We start from the raw sequence: 26,667 nt of genomic DNA, 5'->3' as shown, positions 1-26,667 counted from the left end.
AATAATGTTGTCATCAAGGTCACGTTGAATGGCTTCCAAAGTCTCATTCTGGTCTCAATGATGAATTCCAAAGAATCTGTGAGAGAACTCTGGGCGACCTTGTAAACATCCGGCGAGACAGTCTGTAAACTTCACTTCCTTCACAGGAAATCTTTAAATCCCCAGCACATCCAGAGGTGGAGAGGGATAAACAATGAACAAAACATATATTCTGTCAAAGTAGAAGCAGTAGTATGTTTTTGTTTCTTCAAAATGCACCGTTAACTTCTCCATTGCTTTTCATGCCAAAGGAATCCAGTGGTGTAAAGTACTTAAATAAAAATACATTAAAGTACAACTTTTTGGGGGCATCTGTACTTTGCTTTACTATTTATATTTTTTACATCATTACTTCACTGCATTGGTAAAGAAAATGATGTACTTTTTAATCTATACATTGACACCCAAAAGTACTCATTACATTTTGAATGCTTAGCAGGATAGAAAATGGTCCAATTCGCACTCTTATCAAGAGAACATCCCTGGTCATCCCTACTGCCTCTGATCTGGCAGACTCACTAAACACAAATGCTTTGTTTTTAAATTATGTCTGAGTGTTGGAGTGTGACCCTGGCTATCCGTAAATAAAAATTAAAATGTTTTAAATTGTGCCGTCTGGTTTGCTTAATGTAAGGAATTTTAAATTATTCATACTTTTACTTTTTATACTTAAGTATATTTAATACCAAATACTTTGACTTTTACTCAAGTAGTATTTTACTGACTTTCACTTTTACTTGAGTCATTTTCTATTAAGATATCTTTAGTTTTACTCAAGTATGAGAATTGAGTACTTTTTCCACCACTGCTGGAATTTCATGATCAAGCCATTCCTAATGTTCCTTAGTCCGAAATCTCTGTCTTTCTTTTGGCTTATTGTTTTTGCATTCAGAGTTTTTCGGGGAGAAACTTCTTTGCGAGGGGCTCTGGATCATAAATCCACAGCAAACGTTCTTTCTTGGATGCAGAAGAAGAGCCCTTCCTGTTTTCTCACTGTCAGGAACAGCGCTGGAGCTGCTAATCCAGGCCTGCGTCATCATCCATCAGCTAGCCCAGACCGCTGCCACTTTCTGGGCATGAGGTTAGCCACCGCTCCCCTCCCCTCCACCGCATCACAATCAGACGCGTGGATGTGTTTTTCATCTCTTAAGTCCAATGGAGGAACATGTGATTTGCGTACCTCCATGTGATTTATACCCCAGGATGCAAGGCAGGGACCTGCTCTCCCCATCTCCTGCCGATAGTGGTGTGATCATTCCACCAGGTACCCGGTCTAATAGCAAAGCCCCAGAGGTCCCCGGCATACCCCTCTCACCAGCTGCCTTTCCCATTATGCTGTCTAATGTCATACCTCAAATGATCTGTAAAAAGTATCAATATCAATCTGCTAGCTCTCTATCCAGGATCACTATCATGGCTTATTATGGCATAAACAGAGAACGGGCTAAGCACAGGAGCTGGTTTCTGCTGTCACCAGTAGGTGGGCTAGCTAGGCCTATACCTGGATTTGATATACCTCAGCCCCAGGGGGAGTATCTATCTAGGGTGCAGAGTATTGCTTTCACTACCGTCTGTATCCAACAGATGTATTGTGACCATTGAGTCTCACCTCTTTGGCTTCTCCCTCGTCAGGCTTGTAGGTGATGATGTATTTGAGGACGGCTCCAGGTGCCGCGTCCCAGTTCATCTTCAGGGCGCTGTGGGTAACGTCTCTGACCCTCAGCTCTCCAGCAGGGGGCATGGGCACTATGGAGGGGACAGAGGGACCAATTTAATCACTTTAGTTCCATAAACTTGGGAGTGAGGAGCCCTGGTTTACTCTGTAGGAGTAAGGACCTGTCGTCCTTCACCGTCCATGAAGCACAGAGAGTAAAACATGAACATGAATGTGAATGTAGAGGAATTCTTCACTACACGTACGTGTGACTCCTTGCTCGGTGAGGGGGTCGCTGGCTGACTCTCCATGCAGGGCGAAGATGGACAGAGTGTAAGCCGTGTTGGGGATCAGCTGCACCAGCTGGACATCAGTCGTGTCCTCTCCAACTCTTATCTGCAAGAGGGGGGACCATAACGGAACAAATCTTAGTTTACAAGGCTTACTGTCATTCAGACAGGCAGTTTAGATGAACAGATTAAATATCTGCGGTGGTGTACAGTGGGCTGAAACAATCTAAGTGTTGCCAATACTACAGACGATCTTACCCTCTGGATTTGACTCCTCCGGGACTAATATCCTGCCACAGTGAGCTAATAATCCTCACATCCCTCTGAGTCTCAATAATTGTGTGTTTTGTTGACTCCGCTCACTTTGTGACTCATCACTGCTCTGTGACATCTGCATGCTGTCAGGAGACATTGGCAGGAGACCGGTGTATTTGGTCATTGGCAGCATCTGTCTGTGTGTGTGTGTGTGTGTGTGTGTGTGTGTGTGTGTGTGTGTGTAGTGGAGACTTTGACTGTGTCTGTTCCACAGCTGGTCTGGCCTGGAGTCCCTTTCTCTGTCTCCTCTGTCTCCTCTGTCTCCTCTCTCTCCTCTCTCCTCTCTCTCTCTCTCTCTCTCTCTCTCTCTCTCTCTCTCTCTCTCTCTCTCTCTCTCTCTCTCTCTCTCTCTCTCTCTCTCTCTCTCTCTCTCTCTCTCTCTCTCTCTCTCTCTCTCTCTCTCTCTCTCTCTCTCTCTCTCTCTCTCTCTCTCTCTCTCTCTCTCTCTCTCTCTCTCTCTCTCTCTCTCTCTCTCTCTCTCTCTCTCTCTCTCTCTCTCTCTCTCTCTCTCTCTCTCTCTCTCTCTCTCTCTCTCTCTCTCTCTCTCTCTCTGGCCCGGCCTTCTCACCTCTTTATCCACAGAGGGCTCGGTGGCATTGATGGCACTGTAGAGCAGCATGTAGCCCGTGGCGCCCACTGCCTCCTCCCACTTCACCCTCATCGTGGTGGGACGCTCCTCGTAGATGGTCATCTTCCTCACCGCGCTGAGGGGCACTGGACAGGGAAACAGGGAGAGGTGAACACTGTTAGATTCTAAACACACATGCACACAAACACACACGCGCACACAATACCATCCAAAACAGCATGTTCGCAGTGAGACGCAGCCATGCAGATTTCATGTGGTGAGAACTAAACAATGAGTTATTTTATGGCCGCTTTTATGGAGAAATGACTTGCTTCATAAAATCACACTATTCTAGAGGACAAATAAAGTTAAGCTGAAGAACAATGTTAAAGAAACACTTAATTCTCGCTGCAGAGAGTGAATGGACGCATATACATATATATATTTGTTATTGCAATGATGCTGTCTTTAAGCCTATCATAAACAAAACAGTTTTGTTCTTTCTTTAATGTTGAACACAGGAACCACACAAGCATCACAGGAACAGGGTGTGCTAAATATACTGGAAGAATGTTTGTTTTACAGTCCCAAAGATGTCCATTAGTTGATCCCACAGGGATTACGTTTGGGACACAGGTATGTTGAAGCACAGTAATGGACAGGTACAGTACAGTGCAGGGTTTCTCAAACTCAGTCCTGGGACTGTTTTTTGTCCGAGCACTATACAGCTAATTCAAATAATCAAAACTTAATGATGAGTTGGTTATTTGAATCAGCTGTGTAGTGCTTGTGGTGGGGGGGGGGGGGGGGGATGGGGGTATAGAGGATCAAAGGAGAACACAGAAAAACAGATCAGGACTCACAGGTGGTTTCAGTCCCCTTCAGCGGGTCGCTGCTCTCCTCTCCGATGACAGAGTAGACGTTGACCAGATACTCAGTCAGAGGGTTCAGGTTGGGCAGCATGGCTGTGGTCACTGAGCCATCAACAAACATCTACAACCAGACAACAAGAGTGCACATGAACCAGGCGAACACAGCAGGAGTATGGAGAATGACTTGGAATGTCTATTTTGCGTAACCCATTCACTGCATTGGACAGGTTTGTTTCTGTTGGCGGACAAACAAGACAAACAATACAACAAACTACAGCTATAAGTGTTTCCTGTGTTGATGCGTCTGGTTTCAATTGAACCACAAATTAAGTTGTAGAACTCTGACCAAAGTCTACCGGTTTCAACCCAGTGTGCGTTTCTATTTATAAGAGTCAAACACAAAAACAACTCAGATCACATACTAGACCACTGCCTCACCAAACCATGAGAGCTGGACTAAAACCCTTTTTAAATGAAATTGGAGTCCAAGGAGTAGGAAGTGGATCTAGCAGCTAGCCTACCCCATTCTAGTACACTGGAGCCAATACCCTGCAGTCAAAGTTAGGTGTGGGGTAAGGATGAATTCTAATGTAATTACTTTAATCTTTATTCAGCCAAGTAAGTCACAGAACATAGGCTTTACTACAACTTGCTTCCATCCTCAGGCCCAGGGTTGGAGTGATAGAGGGGTTTGGGAGGCTGATAGAGGGGGATTGGCAGAGGAGTTTGGGGTTGGTCGTGGTTACCGGTCGACGGTGGACGTCAGGGGTACTAACCTTCTGAGGGCGTCCAGACAAGGTCATGTACTCCACACGGTACTTCTCCACCGGACCTTCAGGGCCTGTCCAGCTGGCACGGAACGAGTAGTGGGTCACCTCCGAGGTCACCAGGTCAGTGGGCGCATCGGGACCACCACCTTTCAGGGAAAAGATGGGGGTCAAATCAACCCTAAGCATAGGATCTCATTGCATCTTTCGCAGATGTGGAAACAGCTCCCTAGCAGAAAATCCAGGAGACAGACATATAGACAGTCTAAGCCTTTCCTAAAAAATGTATCCTACATAGTATTCAGTTACAGCTTTTGAATGTGATTAAGGAGCAGACTATTTCTCATTTTAGAGAGGAAAAAATTAACTATCGGTGAGGAAAAGAGGGCTTTAGATTCTAAATTATTTCCAGTGGTTGGCTGGTCTTCAAGCTCCTTGTGTTGTCTCCCCTGGTGCACCAGACATGCTACTCTACTGAGGGTCTCCCCTAGCCATGACCTAAACCCTGTTTACATAACTACAGTCTCACACAACACAGCTGGCTGCAGAGATCATCACCCGTATTCACAAGAGTCTCAAAGTAAGAGTGCTGATCTAGGCTCAGTTTAGCTTTTTAGATCATAATGATTAAGATTACATGGACAGATCCTAGATCAGAACTCCTACTCTAAAATGGTTTGAGAATATGGGCCCAGCCCCCCCCCCCACCTTATTCATTATGATTTTAAATGCAAAACTGATCCTAGATCAGCACTTTTATTCTGAGACACTGTGAATATGAGCCTTGAAGTCATTAGTAATAAGACTGAGGGATACCCTACATAGCCTATTTAGACTGACATCCTTAACTGTCACGGCAGGGAATGTACAGTAATGCCGGCCTGAATGTACCTGGTCCCTTGACGCTGTTACAGAGGTTGTTGGTCAGGTCGTCCACTATGTCCAGCAGGAAGGAGAAGTCAGCCACGTTGTACATGTGGATCTCATCCGGGTCGGTGGCGATGGACCTCAGCTCATTCTCATCAGCGTTCTTCACACCTAGGAGGAGTCAAACAGGGACATCAAGTCAGCGATCCCCTCAGAGCAGGTTGAGGATACATTACAGATATTTAATGAGGAAGATAATTGGAGTATGGCAAAGGTGTGTAAGGAATTATTCTGGGGCAACTTGAGCATTCACACTGTACTTCAAGATGACAAAGATAACTGCTATTATTCGAGTTGAGATAGATACAAAGAGCTTCAGATGTCCTACCTAGTCAAAATAGAGCAAAGGTCAAACTGCCTAGTGACGATGGCTGAGACTCACCAATGGCATACAGCTCAATGCCCTGGTCACGCAGGTTCTGGGAGTTGGCAATGATGTCATCCTGAGACTTGCCATCAGTGACCAGCACTCCGATCTTACGAGCATTGGGTCTCATCCCAACATTTTCCTTGAAATTGTTCTGGAGGATGTAGTTTAAAGCGAGACCTGCAACGAGGGCAGAAACAATTATTCACACTGATTATATGGTTTAATCATTTCTCGGAGGCCTTTCCAACAAGGCAGCTAAAGAGCAAGGAGATTGTGATAAAATACATTGTGAGTCTATTAGAAACAACTCAGTTTTATTCGCGTAATGGAGCATGCAATTCAGTTTCCTTCACCTTCTGGCTATCACACAAACAGCTCAACCGCCAACAACCAAAGCAGAGGCACAGTTCTCATTTTGAAGTTTATGAACTGTAACTTCTTTCAGTAGCCGTCTAAATAGCCAATAGAAGCTTGAACATGATAGACCTTTAAATGTGACTAACGGTATACAGCAGTCTCTGAATGGAGGTTGTGGTTGTAGATTGAGTACAGTACCAGTGAGGGTGTTGCCTCCTTTGTAGGGCAGGTTGGCTACAGCCTCCAGCAGGGAAGCCCTGGTCCTGTGGGCGTTCAGGTGCCACTCAGTCTTGGGGTCACCACTGTACTGGGCCAGACCTAAGAGAAACACACGGAGCCTCTGTCAGATCAGATGCCTTGTATAACCCTCCAACATGATCATGCCAAGAAAATGACTAAAGAGTGGAGACACAATAGTGTTATTTGCAGTAGGTTGCAGGAATGCGCATGTCCTGTGAGACTTCAGGCACACTGAGGTTTAACCTACCAATCTGGACCCTGTCAGGGCTGATGTCGAAGACTCCCACCATGCGAGAGATGAAGGAGCGGATGGTCTTAAAGTTCAGACGACCGATACTCCAAGAGCCATCAACCAGCAGGACTATATCAGCCCGGGCTTTGGTCTTACACACCACATCTGAGAGGTCAGAGGTTACAGGTCAGAGAGACAGTACAGAACAGTGATGGGGCACTAGTTATTAAAATGCTGTTTCAGGTATAACACAGCTGGAGTTATGAGGGCAGAGGTGTTCAAAATGCATGAGTGAGAAGGGAAGTGAAGGAGTAGGAAAGGAAAGAGGTCATTGACATGACATTGTTGACATGGATTCACAGAACATCACACAGAATTCCCAAACACATCTGTATCTGTCTCTTTACAAGCAAGCAGTAAAAACACTTTCTATTCCATTTTCAGGGTTACGAGCCATTTTCATCATCACACATTTCATTTCCAGGTGTCAATATAATGGTTGTCTTCTTTTCTTCTGAGACGATCTCTCGCTCTCTGTGTCTGAGGAGTGTTCTTCTCTGGCCACTCCTCAGCCTCTCCCGGGGAACAACAAAAAGAAGCCGTCCTGATGTGATATAAACGAGGGTCTCCTTGGTGAGAGTTACTGTGCATTCCTCACTGGCACAGCTCTCGCTGTGTTCCGGACACCTGCATGATGAGAAGAAGGACTCGTCCGCAGTCCGTTAAGACCGCAGGTGCGGCAGCAACGCACAGATTAAGCAATCTGCCACTGTCACATGTTTGATTTACAGACTTCTCTTTCCCTCCCCATGCAACCCACAGATAAACAGATGTCCAGCGGAGTGTGAGGGTTCTAGAGTGGCTGAACCGTGTGCCGTTCAGACTACAGTCTGTTTTAGTGAGTCGCAATAAAGAAAATGATCTAAGGCTATCGGACAGAGACAAGAGGGGAAGATTTATTGGCCACGCCAGATGTTTGACCTTTGACTGCAGTATGCATTTCGCCAAGTAAATAAATTCACGTCCAGTCCCTGTTAATGGCACTATAAATTCAACGTTAGGTTTACAACTTGTGCATTGCAGCACATACATATCTGTCACTCAAGAGAAGGTTATCTTTTATTTACAGGAAGAAGAAAAAAACTTTCAAAGTGGAAACCAGGAGACAAAAATGTTCATGACTGTCTCTTGTAAATTATCTTCAAAGGAGAGGGAGGATGATGTACAGATTACTTTAGGCTCTTTTAGTGCACCTAATCCCCTCTCCTCTCTTACTCTCAGTCCTCCTTCAGGATCGGGATGGGGGATTAAATTGAGGAGTACTGGGTGAGGAGAAGGGGGTAATGGGGTGGAGAAGGGGTTTTCTGCCTCCTCTATTAAATTATATTATTGTGGGTGACTGACTGACAGGGTCTTGTCACTGAATCTGTTCTCTATTAGAGGAGGCCTTCCAGGCAGCTGAGGGTCAGGACTGGCCTCTGGAGCCTTCCTTAAAACACATAACATTTTCCTCTCTCTCTTTCCTCTCCTAACACTCACTGCCCTGTGTCGTGCCGCGCGCTCACACCCGTGAGGTTGTAAAACATTTATAATTGCAAACAGATTAGATTTTTTTATGTCAATTCTGCTGCTCTTAGCTGCTGCTGGATCCAGAAAAAGAAAAAGGAACCCAAAGTGACGAAATGATGAAAAAGCAAGCAGCCAACAGATGGAATAGTAGTTACATCTGTTATTTGGTGAGACAATTAGCTTTGAGGAAAGGCATTTAGGGCAACTCATCTGTTTTTATGGGGAGAGGGATTAGAACGGATTTTCCTAACGAAAAATGGACAGTGTGATATATATCCCACACTTTGGTTATGGCCGCAGAAGTAACAACATGTATATGATAATAATATATGTACTGTATAAGTTCTTAAGTATGATGAGGGAGATTAAAAAAGGAATTTAAAATCATATTGGTCATTACCCACTGGGCATACACTGGTTGAATCAACATTGTTTCAATGTAATTTGTCAACGTATTGTGACGTGGAATTAACGTTGAAAATACATTGGGTTCGAAATGATGGGGTCCTTTGTTGAGCAAATCAGATGTCAATGTAACCAACATAACCCCAAACTCACTCTAAATATACACCGAGTGTACAAAACAAAGCTCTTTCCATGACATAGACTGACCAGGTGAATCCAGGTGAACGCTATGATCCCTTACTGATATAGCCTGTTAAATGCACTTCAATCAGTATAGATGAAGGGGAGGAGACAGGTAAAAAGCCTTGAGATAATTGAGACATGGATTGTATACAGTATGCGTGCCATTAAGAGGATGAATGGGCAAGGCAAAAAATGGAAGTGCCTTTGAATGGGGAATGGTAGTAGGTGCAAGGCGCACCAGTTTGAGTGTGTTAAGAACTGCAACGCTGCTGGGTTTTTCACGCTCAACAGCTTCCTGTATGTATCAAGAATGGTACACCACCCAAAGGACATCTAGCCAACTTGACACAACTGTGGGAAGCATTGAAGTCAACATGGGCCAGCATCCCTGTGGAACGCTTTCGACACCTTGTAGAGTCCTTGCCCCGACGAATTGAGGCTCTTCTGACTGCAAACGTGGGTGCAACTCAATTTTAGGAAGGTGTTCCTGATGTTTTGTACACTCAGTGTACTTTTACATACAGCTTGTGTAAGAAAAGTTAGAGGAGTTACTTTAAACTAGTCAATGTTATTTAGGTAGTCTACACAAACGAGTATGGAGCTGACCGGTGTCTTAATGTGTTGACATGATAGTTCAGTTGAATTGAACACAGCTCGTTTCCAAAGCTTAGCAGGGTACATAGAGGTAGGCATCTGGATGGTAGACTTGTTCGCAGTGAAGTGCATTACCCTTCATAAACCAGTAGGAGTCACTGTTAAGCAAAACTGTAGCGTTGAATCAAACACACCATTTTACTATCAACATTGAAACAAGGCCAAATAAAATGTCTAACCAACTATAAAATTCTACAGAATTTCAACCACCCAATATACAGTATGTTGAATATAGGATGAATTTTTTGGGGACATTTCTATGAGGAATTTTCAACTCAATTTCAACGTAAACATTGATGATTATGTTGAAATTAGATTGATGTTAAAACCTGTTAGTCAGGTTGAGTCAATGTATTTAAGTTGAAGGTGAGCCTTAATTTCAATGTTTACAATGCTGGTTGATTACTTTTTTTAAATCCAATGTATTTTCCACTTCACAAAACATTGACACATTTCGGTGAAACAACGTTGATTCAACCAGTGTGTGCCCAGTGGGTAGGGCTGTTGAGTTCTTTGAGGAAAATGTGTTGTTTCACTTTTGCCTCTATAAAATGGATCACAGCTTGTTTATACGATTCCTACAGACTAATATTCACCTTATGCATGACCTTTTACTTTTCAACATGGCTGCCGTGCCTGTTAAATGGCTGGGCATAAGGTGAATACAGTACTTTACAGTGTCGTCTCTTGTGTAAAAAGTGCTGTGTGGCTGGTGTTGCTGGCTATATGATTAATCATGTAGGAGGAGTTTGAGAGGAGGCATTACCTCCATCATACAGTGGTGGTTCAGGGGCGTCAGAGAGAGTGGTCTTCTCCTCACCAGCCAATGGCTGGCTCTCTCCCCCCTCGAACATCCCAAACACACTCACTGTGTACTTGGTACCAGCCCTGTGAGAAAAAACCTAAATCAGTTACACTTCATTCATCTCGACAAGTTTGTCAGTTTGTCTGAGAGAAATGACTGACAACAAACTGGCGAACTAATGAAAAAGCAGCATAGTTCAAACTATCTTTGCAAGGCAATACAGTAACTGTGACAAACCATCTGATATACTGTGCATTCGGAAAGTATTCAGACTCCTTCACTTTTTTCACATTTTGTTACATTTACAGCCTTATTCTAAAATGGATTAAATAAAAACAATTCCTCAGCAATCTACACACAATACCCCATAATGACAATGTAAAAACTGATTTTTAGAAAAACAGAATTATACCTTATTTACATAAGTATTCAGACCCTTTGCAATGAGACTCGAAATTGAGCTCAGGTTCATCCTGTTTCCATTGATCATCCTTGAAATGTTTCTACAACTTGATTGGAGTCCACGTGAGGTAAATTCAATTGATTGAACATGATTTGGAAAGGCACACACCTGTCTATACAAGGTCCCACAGTTGATAGTGCATGTCAGAGCAAAAACCAAGCCATGAGGTCGAAGGAATTGTTCGTAGAGCTCCGAGACAGGATTGTGTCAAGGCACAGATCTGGGGAAGGGTGCCAAAATTGAAGGTCCCCAAGAACACAGTGGCCTCCGTCATTCTTCAATGGAAGAAGTTTGGAACCACCAAGACACTTCCTAGAGCTGGCCGCCCAGTCAAACTGAGCAATCAGGCGAGAAGGGCCTTGGTCAGGGAGGTGACCAATAACCCGATGGTCACTCTGACAGAGCTCTAGAGTTTCTTTGTGGAGATGGGAGAACCTTCCAGAAGGACAACCACCTCTGCAGCACTCCACCAAACAGGCCTTTATGGTAGAGTGACCAGAAGGAAGCCACTCCCCAGTAAAAGGCACATGACAGCCTGCTTGGAGTTTGCCAAAAGGCACCTAAAGGACTCTCAGACCATGAGAAACAAGATTTTGAGAGGATCTGCAGAGAAGAATGGGAGAAACTCACCAAATACAGGTGGGCCAAGGTTGTAGCGTCATACCCAAGAAGACTGTAATCGCTGGCAAAGGTGCTTCAACAAAGAACTGAGTAAAGGGTCTGAATACTCATGTAAATGTGATATTTCAGTGTTCTATTTTTTATAAATTAACAAAAATTTGCAAAACCGGTTTCAATTAATTCATTTTGGAATAAGGCTGTAACCTAACAAAATTTGGAAAAAGTCAAGGGGTCTGAATACTTTCCGAATGCACTGTACTTTACATTCCAAAGATAGAGCTACCTGAGCTCCTCCAGAACCACAGTGTTGTCATAGGGTCCGACCAGCAGCTCTCCCAGGTCTATATCATTTCCAAAGGGGTGGAAAGTGACTTTGTAGCCCTTGACTTCCCCTGGAGCGGGGTCCCAGGTCACTCTGAAACTGGTCCTAGCAGGCTCAGAGGTCTGCAAGTTTCTAGGGGCTTTGTACGGTGACACTGGAACAGAGAACATGAAGATTTGATATAAGCAGATGACTATATAAGCAAATGACTATAAAGTGGAAGTAAAATTAGGCTAAACTTCAGGCTAAACATTAGATTATTACAGGTAAAATGCTAGTTCTTAGCGGCCTCTGGAGACCCATTTTCTCCTGGCCTATCGTAGATTTAGTAGTTGAGGATGATTGATGATGAGTACATGATACAAGTCTGCATAACCCTCCAGCCACTAGCTACTGCACAGGACTCCCCTAAGCTAAAGCAAGCAGCACAGAGCACAGTTCAGTTGTGGTTAATGATAGACCAACGTACGTGTGGTTCCTACTCCTTGCCTTGCTTTTCCTTCTCCCTGCTTGTACACAGGCAGCACTGTGATGTTGTAGGTGGTCATGGGCGTTAAGCGTCTCAGGATGGTGTTGGTGGTACCACCAGGCACCTTGGCGGCCAGCTGTCGCCCTCCCGACGTTGGCTTGTACGTCACCCGGTAGTTGACAACGTTTCCAGGTGCAGGCTGCCAAGTCACCTTCATGCTCTTCTCCGTCTCCTCTGAAACCACCACAACTTTTCCGGCTGCAGACACTGGGAGCACAAAAGAAAGAAAATTAAACACCAATGCTTGATGGATTGATAACAGTATCATGGTGTGTTTGAGTTTGAGCAGAGAGCAGAATTGAAATGCATGCCAAATTGCTGTCTACATTTCCAAACAGTACAAAGCCATAACTGCTTGTGGGCAATCTAAACATTGACATGCTTGGTTAGCTCTGAGATTTTTACTGAGGTATCGGTTCAGTTTTCATACGCTTGTGAACACAGATCCTCCCAAACATTGTTTTATATCCCAGTCAGAACATACACTGACCAGACCCACTGTGCAGATTTCCATACTATGACCCCAGTATGTTTTTGGTGCAGGAAGGACAAGTGTGAATTGTCAAAACCCTTAACGAGCAGGAAAATATTCAGACAGCTAGACTTCAGAGGGAGGAGTTTTATGGATGGAAAAAAAGCAGCCTGTCCAAGTTTTCAGTGTGTGGCTCAACCCAAATGGACCTGTCCTGTTAGCACAGACAGAGAGAGGGCTTGTGGTTCTGGTGGAGGAACCAGCAGGGGGAAGTGACCACGGATATAAACCATACAAGCCTCTGGAGGTGCCTGAAGGTTGTTTTTGGTGTAAATTGCACATGTCCCGCTTGCCAGAATCAATAAGCAAAACGATGGAGCGACACAGTTTTCCATTAGCACATTTTGTCTCGCTAAGCAGCGGATAAATTCCCCAATCGGGGCAAGTTTCCGTCAATGTGCTTTTCTCATTTCAGTGGGTCGCTGTATTGCAAGGAGAGGGGAAGCACTCTCTACTCCTGTGTCTCTCTGAATCCACAACCTCCCCTGATAACTGGTAGCAGGTGTGGCGTATTGCGTCATGGCCATATACTATATAATACACATGTCGTCACCCTGATTACAAAAGCATTTCAGTGGCCTTTTAGATGGACCAGGTGACTGCCAGAAGCAGTGACGTTATCTGCAAGCTCAAAGAATGAGCCGTAACTGTCACCGTATCTCACTTTTTCCACATCACGCCCAAGAATGGGGCTCAAGTTTGGGCCTTCAAAACCCTTGTTTCCTGCATAACTCTAAAGCCTGCGTCACTCCTTTTGAAGGCTGATAGGAGTGAAGTAATTTAATAATGTTTTTTTCTTAGCATGTCTAGGTTCTATTTGTGGATTATACAGGCTATGAAAGCTATACGTTCATGGTTTATTTACAGAAATAAGGTCTGTACCCAAATCCAATCTCTTGAAGCCCGAAGCTATCTTGCTATCGCTCTTAATTGTCATGAGACAAATATGACCCACTCTGGACCTTGTCTTCATTCCTGGTGTTCTACATAGGCACATTCCAGTTATATATATTCACACACCTTTTCCACATTTTGTTGTGTTATAGGCTGAACTTAAAATTAATTAACACAATTCAGATGTTTCTGTCACTGGCCTACACACAATACACCATAATGTCAAATGTCATTTTACAAATGAATTACAAATGAAAACCTGAAATGTCTTGAGTCAATAAGTATTCAACGCCTTTGTTATGGCAAGCCTAAATAAGTTCAGGAGTAAAAATGTGCTTAACAAGTCACATAATAAGTTGAATGGACTCACTATGTGTGCAATAAGAGTTTAACATGATTTTTGAATGACTACCTCATCTCTGTACCCCACACATACAATTATCTGTAAGGTCCCTCAGTCGAGCAGTACATTTCAAACACAGATTCAACCACAAAGACCAGGGGGGTTTTCCAATGCCTGGCAAAGTTATGAATTACACGTTGGATGGTGTATCAATACACCCAGTCACTACAAAGATACAGGTGTCCTTCCTAACTCAGTTGCCGAAGAGAAGGGAAACCACTCAGGGATTTCACCATGAGGCCAATGGTGACTTTAAAACAGTTACAGAGTTTAATGGCAGTGATAAGAGGAAACTGAGGATAGATCTACAACATTATAGTTACTCCACAATACTAACGTAATTGACAGAGTGAAAAGAAGGAAGCTTGTACAGAATACAAATAGTCCAAAACATGCATCCTGTTTGCAATAAGGCACTAACGTAATACTGCAAAAAATGTGGCAAAGAAATGAACTTTTTGTCCTGAAAACAAAGAAGTGTTGTTATGTTTGGGGCAAATCCAATACAACACATTACTGAGTACCACTCTCCATATTTTCAAGCATAATGGTGGCTGCATCATGTTATGGTTGTCCAGCAATGATGAACAACCAATTTGACAGAGCTTGAAAAATGTTTTAAGAATAATGCGCAAATGTTGCCCAATCCAGGTGTGGAAAGCACTTAGAGACTGACCCAGAAAGACTCATAGCTATAATCGCTGCCAAAGGTGCTTCTACAAAGTATTGACTCAGGGGTGTGAATACTTATGTAAATTAGATATTTCTGTATTTAAATTGTAATACATTTGCACAAATTTCTAAAAACATGTTCTCACTGTCGTTATGGGGTATTGTGTGTAGATGTGTTAGAGAACAAAATTATATTTAATAAATTTTGAATTCAGGCTGTAACAACAAAATGTGGAATAAGTCAAGGGTTATGAACACTTTCTGAAGGCACTGTAGATATAACTCTCTGCGGTCATGGAGTATTTTTATATCCTTTCCCAGCTCTGAGTTAACCCAGGGACGAGAAATCCGGAAATGCATCTTCTCAGGAAGAAAGAGAGAGGGAGAGCTACAGAGGCAGGGAGAGAGAGTAGAGAGAGAGAGAGAGCACGAGAGAGAGAGAGAGAGCGAGAGACCGAGAGAGAGAGAAGGGGAGAGACAGAGAGAGAGAGACATAGAGAGAGGTCCCACAGTAAGTGTGTGTATGGTGGAAACATTAGGGTGTGACTTACTATCTGTGGTCTCAGCACCAACGAGCGGCTCTCCCTCTCCCCTGCCGTAGGCTGCGTACACAGAGACCTGGTAGCGCGTCTCCGGAGTGAGCCCCTCAAGCACAGTGGTCGTTACGTCCCCGGGGACGGACTTCTCCCCTGTCTCCTCCGTGTACAGCGACTTCCACTTCAACCGGTATGAGCGCACGTTACCGAGCGCCGCCGTCCAAGAGACAGCGAAGCTGTTGTCTGTGACATCTTTGGTGACAAGGTCTTTAGGGGAGCCAAGGACTGTGAAGGGAAAGGGACAGAGTTAAAACCTTAGGAAGCTGGGATACATCATCTCACATATCAGTGTTAGTACATAGAGTCTTTGACAAGTGGACCACAGCAGAGTTTGTGTCAAGGGTGCTAGTTGATGTGGTTGTTTGTCTGCATGTGGGTGCTGATGATTTCAAGGCAGACAGATGCAGTCTGGGGGACTGTGTTCTATTGAGCAGGAGAAATGAGCTGGTATAGCGATAAACCACCAACAATCATTGATCTGTTTCTGTTTAACCCCTCGGGGTGTTTTTAAAACCAGTGATTTACCTTGTTCATAATCTGAGGGTTTGGAAAAAGCTCTGCAAAACCAATCACCCGATTCCAGCCCTCAGCTCAGAGCGTCTAGCAGCACTTTCATTTTCCATCGAAACAGAAGAAACTTGATCCATTAAAGTGTATTTGCTACAATCACAGATGTTGCTCTCTCTCGCTCTCTGTCTCTCTACATCTCTCTCTTTCCTGAGAGACTATTGGGGTGGGTGGGAAGTAGCAGACGCTGAGTTACGGGAGAAGGATTTGCGGTGGCGTTAGCTGAGTCAGCTGTCTGCCAACAGATCTTTGGCTGTTTTGGGCGCCCCTACTGAGATGGGCTCTCTCAACACAGCCTGGCTGCGCAGACAAGTTTCACTCACCACAGGGAGAAAGACCACCTCACATCTCTCTCCCACACAACCTCAGGGCAGGACAGGAGAGGACAGAGCTGTGGCTGTAACCTGCACACAGCCTGGACCTAACACTGCTAATGAGGGAACAGCTAGAGATATCAAATCAGATATCAGGTAGTTAATGTGTGCCAGTAAAGAGACACCTCAGTGACTGGTTTGGCTGTGAAGCTAGCATGATTCTATGTGTTATCAAACGTCATCAATCTAAATGAATAATCCAGGGTTCACTATTCAACCCTTATTCACCAACGAGGCAGTGTGGGTTGCAGAGAGAGAAAGAGCTGCTCCAGATATGAGGAGTAATGAATTCAACAAGGAATGAACGGAGAATTACAGATTTTGGAGGGCCTGTCCAGGATAATGTGCTGTGGCCCCTGTAGATGCCAAGTCCCCTCTATCCAGGGTGCAGCGAGCTGCTGTCAAGCGCTGAGGAATGAAGCCACTGACTTTCCCGGCTGTGCTGCTGCACAAGAGGGACCGGGTCACACAATACTCACTTCTGCAGACAATGGCCCACTTTTCCCTCAGTACTTTGAGAACAGCACAGTCACAGGGCCCTGTCTGACCAAGCACTAAAGCACACACATGAAACACATGGAACACAGACGTAGACAGCTAGCTGGCGCCATTTTGAGTTCATCATCAAAGTTGAATCAGTTGGAATTAGCTAAGCTTGCATTTGAAACCAACAATTGCAAGCCGAACTTAGATTTGTAACTACATAATTGGGCCTGGCCTCTGTGTAGCGAACCAAAGAAAAGCATTAAGGAAGAACTGAGGAAGGAGCCATCAACCAAGGATGACTTAGAGCACATATTCATCAGCAAATTGGCTAAACAGTTGTCATCGTAATCTCCTTAATCTCCAATAAGGAAACAGATCTGACAAACACAATGGGTCTTCACTATATCACTGAGACACAGAGCCTAATCTGTATACTTCACTAACTGAAGTATAGGAGTAGTAAAGCCAGGGGTTTCCTGTAACCAAGGCATGTTTGTTGATGTACCTAAACTTCAAATTGACTGCCAAAAGGCTTGTGAGTTTGTGCTTGAATTGGAATGTGTCAAGAGGATGAGTCAGGTGCTAGGAAACGTACACCATGTGTGCTACCTGCTATGAGGCTGAGCATTCATAAAAAGCTCACCCTCTCCGCTCACGTGGACACAAACTCCGGTCTTGTCAATGTAACATAATAGCATGCATTGACTGCATTCATACAGTACATGATTTATTGCCCGACAAACAGACTACAGACTGTTCTATTTCTTGAGCACACAGGTAAAGAAGAAACGCCACTGGAAATTGAGAAATTCACTTAAATGTACAGATCAACAGTTTAGTTCAGTTTGATTTGAGAACAGCTCTTTCCTGATTGCTGGTCTAAAGAGGATCCATCAAACCCACTATTCCTCCAAAGTGCCATTTTAGGCCTGGCACACCCATTTACAGTTCATTCATGTAACTGCCCTGGAGCCCTGGTCCACCTAGAATTTGTCTAGGCCAGACCATGGTAAAGACACAGGGTTCACCTGCGTGTGAAGGATGCCCTGCTCTGCCCTTTCGCCTCAAAGGACCTTCAGTCTGGAGGAAAACAGCCACAACTGGCTCCACTGTGACACTGAGCCTGGCAAATCACCGCTCCGCCAAGAGCCCAGTTTCCAAAGGGATAGTCATGAAAGGAAATCAACTCAAATGGCTAGGAATTCACCTGGTTTCACGCCACACTCTGTGGCCCATGAAATGCTTACTACTTGCAAATGCTTACTACAGTGAGGGAAAAAAGTATTTGATCCCCTGCTGATTTTGTACGTTTGCCCACTGACAAAGAAATGATCAGTCTATAATTTTAATGGTAGGTTTATTTGAACAGTGAGAGACCGAATAACAACAACAAAAAATCCAGAAAAACGCATGTCAAAAATGTTATAAATTGATTTGCATTTTAATGAGGGAAATAAGTACAGTGGGGAGAACAAGTATTTGATACACTGCCGATTTTGCAGGTTTTCCTACTTACAACGCATGTAGAGGTCTGTAATTTTTATCATAGGTACACTTCAACTGTGAGAGACTGAATCTAAAACAAAAATCCAGAAAATCACATTGTATGATTTTGAAGTAATTAATTTGCATTTTATTGAGAGTCTTTCCACATTTTGTTACATTACAGCCTTATTCTAAAATTGATTAAATCGTTTTTCTTCACTATCAATCTACACACAATACCCCATAATGACAAAGCAAAAACAGGTTATTAGACATTTTTGCTAATTTCACATTTAAATATCACATTTATATAAGTATTCAGACCCTTTACTCAGTACTTTGTTGAAGCACCTTTGGCAGCGATTACAGCCTTGAGTCTTCATTGGTATGACACTACAAGCTTGGCACACCTGTATTTGGGGAGTTTCTCCCATTCTTCTCCACAGATCCTCTCAAGCTCTGTCAGATTGGATGGGGAGTGTTGCTGCACAGCTATTTTCAGGTCTCTCCAGATATGTTCGATCGGGTTCAAGTCAGGCCTCTGGCTGGGTCACTCAAGGACATTCAGAGACTTGTCCCGAAGCCACTCCTGCGTTGTCTTGGTTGTGTGCTTAGGGTCGTTGTCCTGTTGGAAGGTGAACTCAGGTGAACCTTCCAACAGGACAACGAGGTTTTCATCAAGGATCTCACTGTACTTTTCTCCATTCATCTTTCCCTCGATCCTGACTAGTCTCCCAGTCCCTTCCTCTGAAAAACATCCCCACAGCATGATGCTGCCACATTCATTTGATGAAATCTTCGTTTCATCAAACCGGAGAATCTTGTTTCTCATGTTCGGAGTGTCCTTAAGGTGCCTTTTGGAAAACTCCAAGCGGGCTGTCATGTGCCTTTACTGGAAGATTCTCCCATCTCCACAGATAATCTCTGGAGCTCTGTCAGAGTGACCATCGAGTTCTTGGTCACCTCCCTGACCAAGGCCAGGAAGCTCCCACGATTGCTCAGTTTGGCCAGCCACCTCTAGGAATGGTCTTGGTGGTTCCAAACTTCATCCATTTAAGAATGATGAAGGCCACTGTGTTCTTGCGGACCTTCAATGCTGCTGAAATGTTTTGGTACCCTTCCCCAGATCTGTATGGACAATTCCTTCGACCTCATGGCTTAGTTTTTGCTCGTACATGCACTGTCAACTGTGGGACCTTAAATAGACAGGTGTGTGCCTTTCCCAAATCATGTCCAATCAATTGAATTTACCACAAGTGGATTCCAATCCATTTTAGAAACATCTCAAGGATGATCAATGGAAACAGGATGCACCTGAGCTCAATTTCGAGGCTCATAGCAAAGGGTCTGAATACTTGTGTAAATACGTTATTTAAAAAAATATTATTTTTTAATAAATTTGGAAAAGTTTCTAAAAACCTGTTTTCACTTTGTCATTATGGGGTTTTGTGTGTAGATTGATGAGGAAAATGGTTTAATTTAATCCATTTTAGAATAAGGCTGTAATGTAACAAAATGTTGAAAATGTAAAGGGGTTTGAATACTTTTCGAACGCACTGTATGTGAATTTGTCCCAATAATTTTGGTCCCATAAAATGGGAGGACTATGTACAAAAGCTGCTGTATTTTCTAAACGGTTCACCCAATATGGATGAAAATACCCTAAAATTAAACCTGACATTCTGCACTTTAACCTCATTGTTTCACTTCACATTCAACGTTCTGGAGTACAGAGCCAAAACAAAAAAAGTGTCACTCTCCCAATACTTTTGGAGCTCACTGTATATAGTGCAATTTCTCAAGCAATTTCTCAAGCAATAATTTAGCTAGGACTGTCTGGGAGTTGTCTGAGTGGGGACAGGAAAATGTTTAACTTGCTGTTATTGGTAGAGAGGTTTGGAACTCTCTTTCTTCTTGGACTATGAACTAATTTAGCACCTGGGGATGTCACCAAGCAGGCCAAAACATCCCACTTCAACAGGCTGAAATTTCAGGCAGTCTTTTCAAACAGCTCTTACACTAAAAGGGCATGTTTTCAATAATTTTATAGAAAACATATTTTTGCCGTCCGACCCAAAACATAAGTAAAAGTTTACAGTTGAAGTCGGAAGTTTACATACACCTTAGCCAGCTCAGTTTTTCACAATTCCTGTCATTTAATCCTAGTAAAAATTCCCTGTTTTAGGTCAGTTAGGATCACCACTTTATTTTAAGAACGTGAAATGTCAGAATAATAGTAGAGAGAATTATTTCTTTCAGCTTTTATTTCTTTCATCACATTCCCAGTGGGTCAGAAGTTTACATACACTCAATTTGTATTTGGTAGCATTGCCTTTAAATTGTTTAACTTGGGTCAAACTTTTCGGGTAGCCTTCCACAAGCTTCCCACAATAAGTTGGGTGAATGTTGACACATTCCTCCTGACAGAGCTGGTGTAACTGAGTCAGGTTTGTAGACCTCCTTGCTCGCACACACTTTTTCAGTTCTGCCCACATATTTTCTATAGGATTGAGGTCAGGGCTTTGTGATGGCCACTCCAATATCTTGACTTTGTTGTCCTTAAGCCATTTTGCCACAACTTTGGAAGTATGCTTGGGGTCATTGTCCATTTGGAAGCTCCATTTGCGACCGAGCTTTAACTTCCTGACTGATGTCTTGAGATGTTGCTTCAATATATCCGCATAATTGTCTTTCCTCATGATGCCATCTATTTTGTGAAGTACACCAGTCCCTCCTGCAGCAAAGCACCCCCACAACATGATGCTGCCACCCCCGTGCTTCACGGTTGGGATGGTGTTCTTCAGCTTGCAAGCCTCCCCCTTTTTCCTTCAAACATAACGATGGTCATTATGGCCAAACAGTTATATTTTTGTTTCATCAGACCAAAGGACATTTCTCCAAAAAGTACGATCTTTGTCCCCATGTGCAGTTGTAAACCGTAGTCTGGCTTTTTTATGGCGCTTTTGGAGCAGTGGCTTCTTCCTTGCTGAGTGGACTTTCAGGTTATGTCCATATAGGACTCGTTTTACTGTGGATATAAATACTTTTGTACCTGTTTCCTCCAGCATCTTCACAAGGTCCTTTGCTGTTGTTCTGGGATTGATTTGCACTTTTTGCACCAAAGTACGTTCATCTCTAGGAGACAGAACGCATCTCCTTCCTGAGCGTATGATGGCTGCATGTTTATGGTGTTTATGGTGTTTATACTTGCGTACTATTGTTTGTACAGATGAACGTTGTACCCTCAGGCGTTTGGAAATTGCTCCCAAGGATGAACCAGACTTGTGGAGGTCTACAATTTTTTGTCTCAGGTTTTGGCTGATTTCTTTAGATTTTCCCATGATGTCAAGCAAAGAGGCACTGAGTTTGAAGGTAGGCCTTGAAATACATCCACAGGTACACCTCCAATTGGCTCAAATGATGTCAATTAGCCTATCAGAAGCTTCTAAAGCCATGACATCATTTTCTGGAATTTTCCAAGCTGTTTAAAGGCACAGTCAACTTAGTGTATGTAAACTTCTGACCCACTGGAATTGTGATACAGTGAATTATAATGAAATAGTCTGTCTGTAAACCATTTTTGGAAAAATGACTTGTCATACACAAAGTAGATGTCCTAACCGATTTGCCAAAACTATAGTTTGTTAACAAGAAATGTGTGGAGTGGTTGAAAAACGAGTTTTAATGACTCCAACCTAAGTGTATGTAAACCTCCGACTTCAACTGTATTCTTTGTTCTTCAAACTGGGCTTCGCTTCGTGTGGTGTGGGTTCTATCTGCTTTTTCTCTCCCCATGCTCTTTGGGCCCCTCACTGGCCTGGGAGGAAGTGGGCAGTCAGTTATCTGCTGGAGGAACCAGCCAGTACTCGACCGCTCACAGCTTTGAAGTACAGTACCTCCTAGGTAAAACCTAACACATGTTGAGAAAGACTCCCCGCTTTAATACATATTCTCACCATATTGTTTTCTAAAGGCTCACATTTCAAATCTCAGCAATTACTCAGCTCCACTTTACATGATTCGGGGCCCATTAATCAAGCCAACCTTTATTGGTCAGGAATCAGGATATGGTAGGCTCAACATACAGTAAGCTTGTCACAGGGGGCGCTATTGTCTTCATCAGCTGTTAGCATTCTCTACCATACAGCCTGACTGTGTCTCCGGGTTCTCCAGGTCCGCCTACATAGGCTAACTCACACAGTGGATGACTGGAAGTCTGTGGCCCCCTAAATAATGAGATCAGTGTTGGCCTGTTTTTCTGACGTCAAGCTGTGCTGCTGTAACCAGACCAAATGCTTTGTCATGGAGCACAGAGAGGAGCCCAGACACTGGTTCTATTCTGGTGGGAGGCTAAGGCTAATGAGTCAGCATAACTGACCATGTCATGGAATCTCAGCATCTGACTTCTGACCTTCTGACCATTCCCAGGCTGGAGATCCAGAGGTGGACACGAGGTCAGTTTTGTTGTCAAAGAAGGGGGAGAAGGTAGCCTCAGGCAGGAGAGTCCCATGGAGAAAGAATGAATGTGCACCATTCAGCATGTGAACTGAAAATAGCTACATGATACTTCATAGCAGGACACCTCTCCATTGTCCTCCAGTGCAGGAGAAGGCTTCTGATATTTCCTTGTGTAGAAGCCATTTGATCTGCTAGACATGTCATTTAGGTAGGAGGTGACATTGAGAGACAAGGACTCCACAGCTTGGTCATGATGAATGATATAAGCTTTGATGTGTCGAGGGCTCAAACTGCTTTTGAGAGGAGAGACCATTTGTGACCGACCGGCTCAAATCGGTCTTATGTAAAAAAAAAAAAATGAAATTGTGTTTTTTACATTGGATAAAAGTAGAGACTCAGAGCTACAAAATGGTATATCATACACTACAGTTGAGGAACAATGGGAAAGTAGTTTTGCTTTGAAAGTTGATAAACTCACTTTTGAGAAAATGGCCTTTGAATGTTTTGGTACTACTACTTTGTCTACACCCATTCAGCATCGTTCACACCATCTTAAACTTTAGCCCCACCCATCTCTTTAAGGGTTGATCCGAGCGTTCTGTAGTGACCTGCTGCTAAATCTTTTTTCCTCTCTGCCCTCAATTCATTTCCATTCGAATGATCTTTAATTCGTCCAGTGACAAGGACTATATATCTCTAGTCCAAACATTACATACTACTGAGCCCAAAACCAAACTGAAACATGGCACATACAGCCTCCTGAGTGCCTGACCCCAGTCCTAGTTGAGCCTCCCCTCCCCAGAGCTTTCTCTCCTAGACCACCCTCAGGATGGAACTCCACTAATGTCATAAAGCTATCCAGAGACCTGTGATTGGGCTGCCATGAGCAGAATGGATTGTGGGGGCGTGTAAGTTCTGGCTTGTAGGATACAGGGGTCTTTGTGGTTGTTGGGCGCCCTGGGAACCAAGCTAGCGTGACCCGGACCGTAACCTCCTGCTGCCATGGCCTGAAGGTTTTCCTCTAGGCAGAGCTGCCTACTGAAAAGCCTATATAGCACTAACAGATGTCCCTCACACTAATTCACTACATGTCAGTCCTGAATAATGGTCAGTTTTCTAACACTATCCCCTAGGGTTAGAGAGAGGGGAATAGTCTTCAAAGGGTTTGGTAAATGTTGGCTAATGTTGCTCAATTAGATTCTTGAAGACGTAGGCCTACGTATGCATCAAAGTCTATGGTTGAGGATCTTAGTTAGCAGAATAGCAGAGGTAGCCGTCTCTGCTCAGCAGCATTGCTAATACAAATAGTTTACGAATCGTTAAAGTGATATCGAAGAATTGTTAAACAACTCCCCATTTGCCAAATAAAATAATCTTGAATAAATAATCTTGAATAATCTTGAATAATCTTGAATAAAACTGCATGAGCTAGCCTAGCATGGCATGTGTTGGCTGTTCCCGGAGATTTTTTAGGTTTACGAGAGTACCCCCACTCATTTCCATCTCTTCCAGCTTCATGGGCGGTAAAGCAGAACTAACCTACAGTTTGTCTGTGCCACAGGAATGACATAAAGCTCCACATTCCAGCTTTTTCACAGTTTCCCTTATACACTGAGTCAGAGAAAAGGGATCCTGACATATCTAGGAAGGATTTCTAGGGCAGTAGGATTTCCTAAAGACTTTCACATCATACTCCGAAAACAAAGAACATTAAAAAAAGACAATTTTCCCTTTACAAAAAATGGAAGGTTAAGAAACAGAGGCATACACAATTACTGGCACTATACTTCTTTCAGTCTTTAAAGTGGAGCAGGACACAATGCAGTACACAGAGATGGCCAGTATAGACACTCACTTTGAAGATGGCCTCAAGCTATTTTTCACACTCTTGCTCACATCAGCTGTCAAAGAAACACAACCCCATTCTTCAAAGCAGCCAAAGAGCAGACAGTCATAATAAAGACAGACACAAGAAAGTTGTTCCTGTACCTTCCAGGGTGGTGCCTGTACCCAGGAGGGGGTCTCCCAGCCCAGAGGTGTAGCGGGCACTGACAAACAGCTCATATTCAGTAGCAGGCTGGAGGTTCTTCAGCAGGGCCACGGTGGTGTCTCCCTTCACAGCGATTTCCTTCCTCTCCCCGGTGCCGTCGGCTGGTTTGAAGGCCACACGGTACTGGAGGACGTTCCCGGGAGCGGCCCGCCATGACACCATCATGCTGGACACGGTCTCGTTGAAGACATGGAGATCACGGGGAGAACCACGGACTGAGGGGGAAAAGACATAGGGGTCAACCAATTACTGCATCTTCACTTATGTACTGTATAGTAAAAAACTGCATTAGCTACAGGTAAGGAATTTAAATGTTAGCAGCCATGCTGGCTAACTTACTGACCTTCCTTGGTGGTTCCGTCCACCTGCATCTCGTCTCCCAGGCCGGGGGTGTACTCTGCAGACACAGACACGCGGTAGGTGGTGATAGGGAACAGCTCCTGGAGCACGATGGTGGTGTCAGGTCCGTTGGTCTGGGCCTCCAGCCTCTCTCCTCCCCCCGTCAAGGGGACATAGGACAACCGGTACCTCACCACGGGCCCTGGCGCCGCCAGCCACGACACCCGGAAGCTGTCCGTGGTCTCTTCAGACACACTAAGTCCCCGCACAGTCCCTTGCTCTGGAATGGAGAATGTTTAGGTTTTGTTTAGAAGTAGCTTGTCAATATAACTTTTTAAGAATAAATATTCTGGATAACCTATTGAATGATTTTGCATCTAAAGGAGGCAACTTGAAAAGCCATGAAAGTTTCTTGTGAAAAAAACTAAAGCACTAAAACTTAAATCTCTTCACTTGCTTATGCTGTGAAACCCCTGAACGTGTACGCTTTCAACCCCTTACCTTCCAGAGTGGTCTCCTCCCCCGACAGAGGGAAACTGTCTCCTTTGTCGTACTGGGCGAACACGTTCACCTCGTAGGTGGTGAGGGGAGTGAGGTGTGGCAAGATTGTGCTGGTGGTGTCGGCTGGCACAGCCAGGGAGATGTAATCCTCAGTGATGTCCTCGGCCTTACGGAAACGCACCAGGTAGGACATGACGTTGGTGGCATCGGTGGCCCAGGTGGCACGGAAGCTTCTAGACGTCACCTCAGAGAACACCAGGTCCCTGGGTGCAATCAGACCTGACGAGTGGGATAAAACACAATTAAATGGCTGGTTTGTGTTTTGTCCTCATAGACAATGTCATCATAATGGCTTTTGATAACATCAAGCAGAGCTGTATATCTCATTCCTTCAGAAAAGCTGGAATGGAACCAATTATTTGAACTCATTCAACTTTGTTCACAGTTCCATCTCTGAACATGCATAGGAAACACTCCTCGTATGCTAGCAGTATGCATTCAGTCAACAGGGTTGCAACACATTCATATTACAAACCCCTGGACATTGCCAATGCCTAAATGTTCTGTATTCTTGTGACAGGGGGATCATTACCAATATGTGCAGCAGAGAAACTCATGTCATGCTACCATGGTGTTGAAAACCATCCACAGTCCCGCTGACTTTCAGAGACAGGTGGCCTTTGAATTAGCAGGACAATTAGGTCAGAATAAAAGTATCCAGTCAGTTACTATAGTGTTTAAAAACAGTAAACGATAACAAATGGTGTAACAGGCTCCCCTGAGATGCAGGCGTATGGTTCTGTGGTATTTTGGAGGCAGCGTGATCAGTCAGGGAAAGTTAAAACAATGAATATGTCTCGCTTGTGTCTGCCTGAAACAGACCCAAGGCATTGGAAATAAGAAATGAAGATAATTACTCAGCCTTTTTGTGTTGTGCAGATGTAGTTACATCATGACATCACTATTTCAGTAGCACAGCTCAGTTTGACCTGCTGTACCACATAGCAAATAACTGATTACAATAGACTGTCTGGAGTTTGAGGTCATTTAGCGGCTGCCACTAAAGTTAACCAGAATGTATGGTTATATAGCTATAGTTACAGGCACATGTACGGACCATGGTAAGCA

General features: G+C 43.9%; 1 protein-coding gene across 2 annotated transcripts in view; it reads right to left on the bottom strand.

Moving 5' to 3' along the window:
• Nucleotides 1-26,667, bottom strand: part of LOC106610773 (collagen alpha-1(XII) chain) — a 71,929-nt gene that overhangs the window by 33,121 nt on the left and 12,141 nt on the right. The window contains exons 11-26 of one of the 2 annotated variants that reach the window (XM_014210332.2): nucleotides 25,540-25,818; nucleotides 25,043-25,318; nucleotides 24,639-24,914; nucleotides 15,235-15,504; nucleotides 12,123-12,389; nucleotides 11,615-11,807; nucleotides 10,209-10,330; nucleotides 6,647-6,796; nucleotides 6,358-6,477; nucleotides 5,815-5,979; nucleotides 5,397-5,543; nucleotides 4,515-4,654; nucleotides 3,730-3,859; nucleotides 2,867-3,012; nucleotides 1,960-2,089; nucleotides 1,649-1,785 (exon numbers count right to left, since the gene is read on the bottom strand). In XM_014210332.2, coding sequence (XP_014065807.2) covers nucleotides 1,649-1,785; nucleotides 1,960-2,089; nucleotides 2,867-3,012; nucleotides 3,730-3,859; nucleotides 4,515-4,654; nucleotides 5,397-5,543; nucleotides 5,815-5,979; nucleotides 6,358-6,477; nucleotides 6,647-6,796; nucleotides 10,209-10,330; nucleotides 11,615-11,807; nucleotides 12,123-12,389; nucleotides 15,235-15,504; nucleotides 24,639-24,914; nucleotides 25,043-25,318; nucleotides 25,540-25,818 — 2,948 coding nt within the window. The remainder of the gene's footprint in view (nucleotides 1-1,648; nucleotides 1,786-1,959; nucleotides 2,090-2,866; nucleotides 3,013-3,729; nucleotides 3,860-4,514; nucleotides 4,655-5,396; nucleotides 5,544-5,814; nucleotides 5,980-6,357; nucleotides 6,478-6,646; nucleotides 6,797-10,208; nucleotides 10,331-11,614; nucleotides 11,808-12,122; nucleotides 12,390-15,234; nucleotides 15,505-24,638; nucleotides 24,915-25,042; nucleotides 25,319-25,539; nucleotides 25,819-26,667) is intronic. The other variant, XM_014210333.2, reaches the window with a different exon arrangement.

This window comes from Salmo salar, chromosome ssa09, assembly GCF_905237065.1.
Source record: "Salmo salar chromosome ssa09, Ssal_v3.1, whole genome shotgun sequence".
NCBI classification, from domain to species: Eukaryota; Metazoa; Chordata; class Actinopteri; order Salmoniformes; family Salmonidae; genus Salmo; species Salmo salar.
Note: the sequence above shows the minus strand (reverse complement) of the source record. Positions and strands in the feature narration are given on the sequence as shown.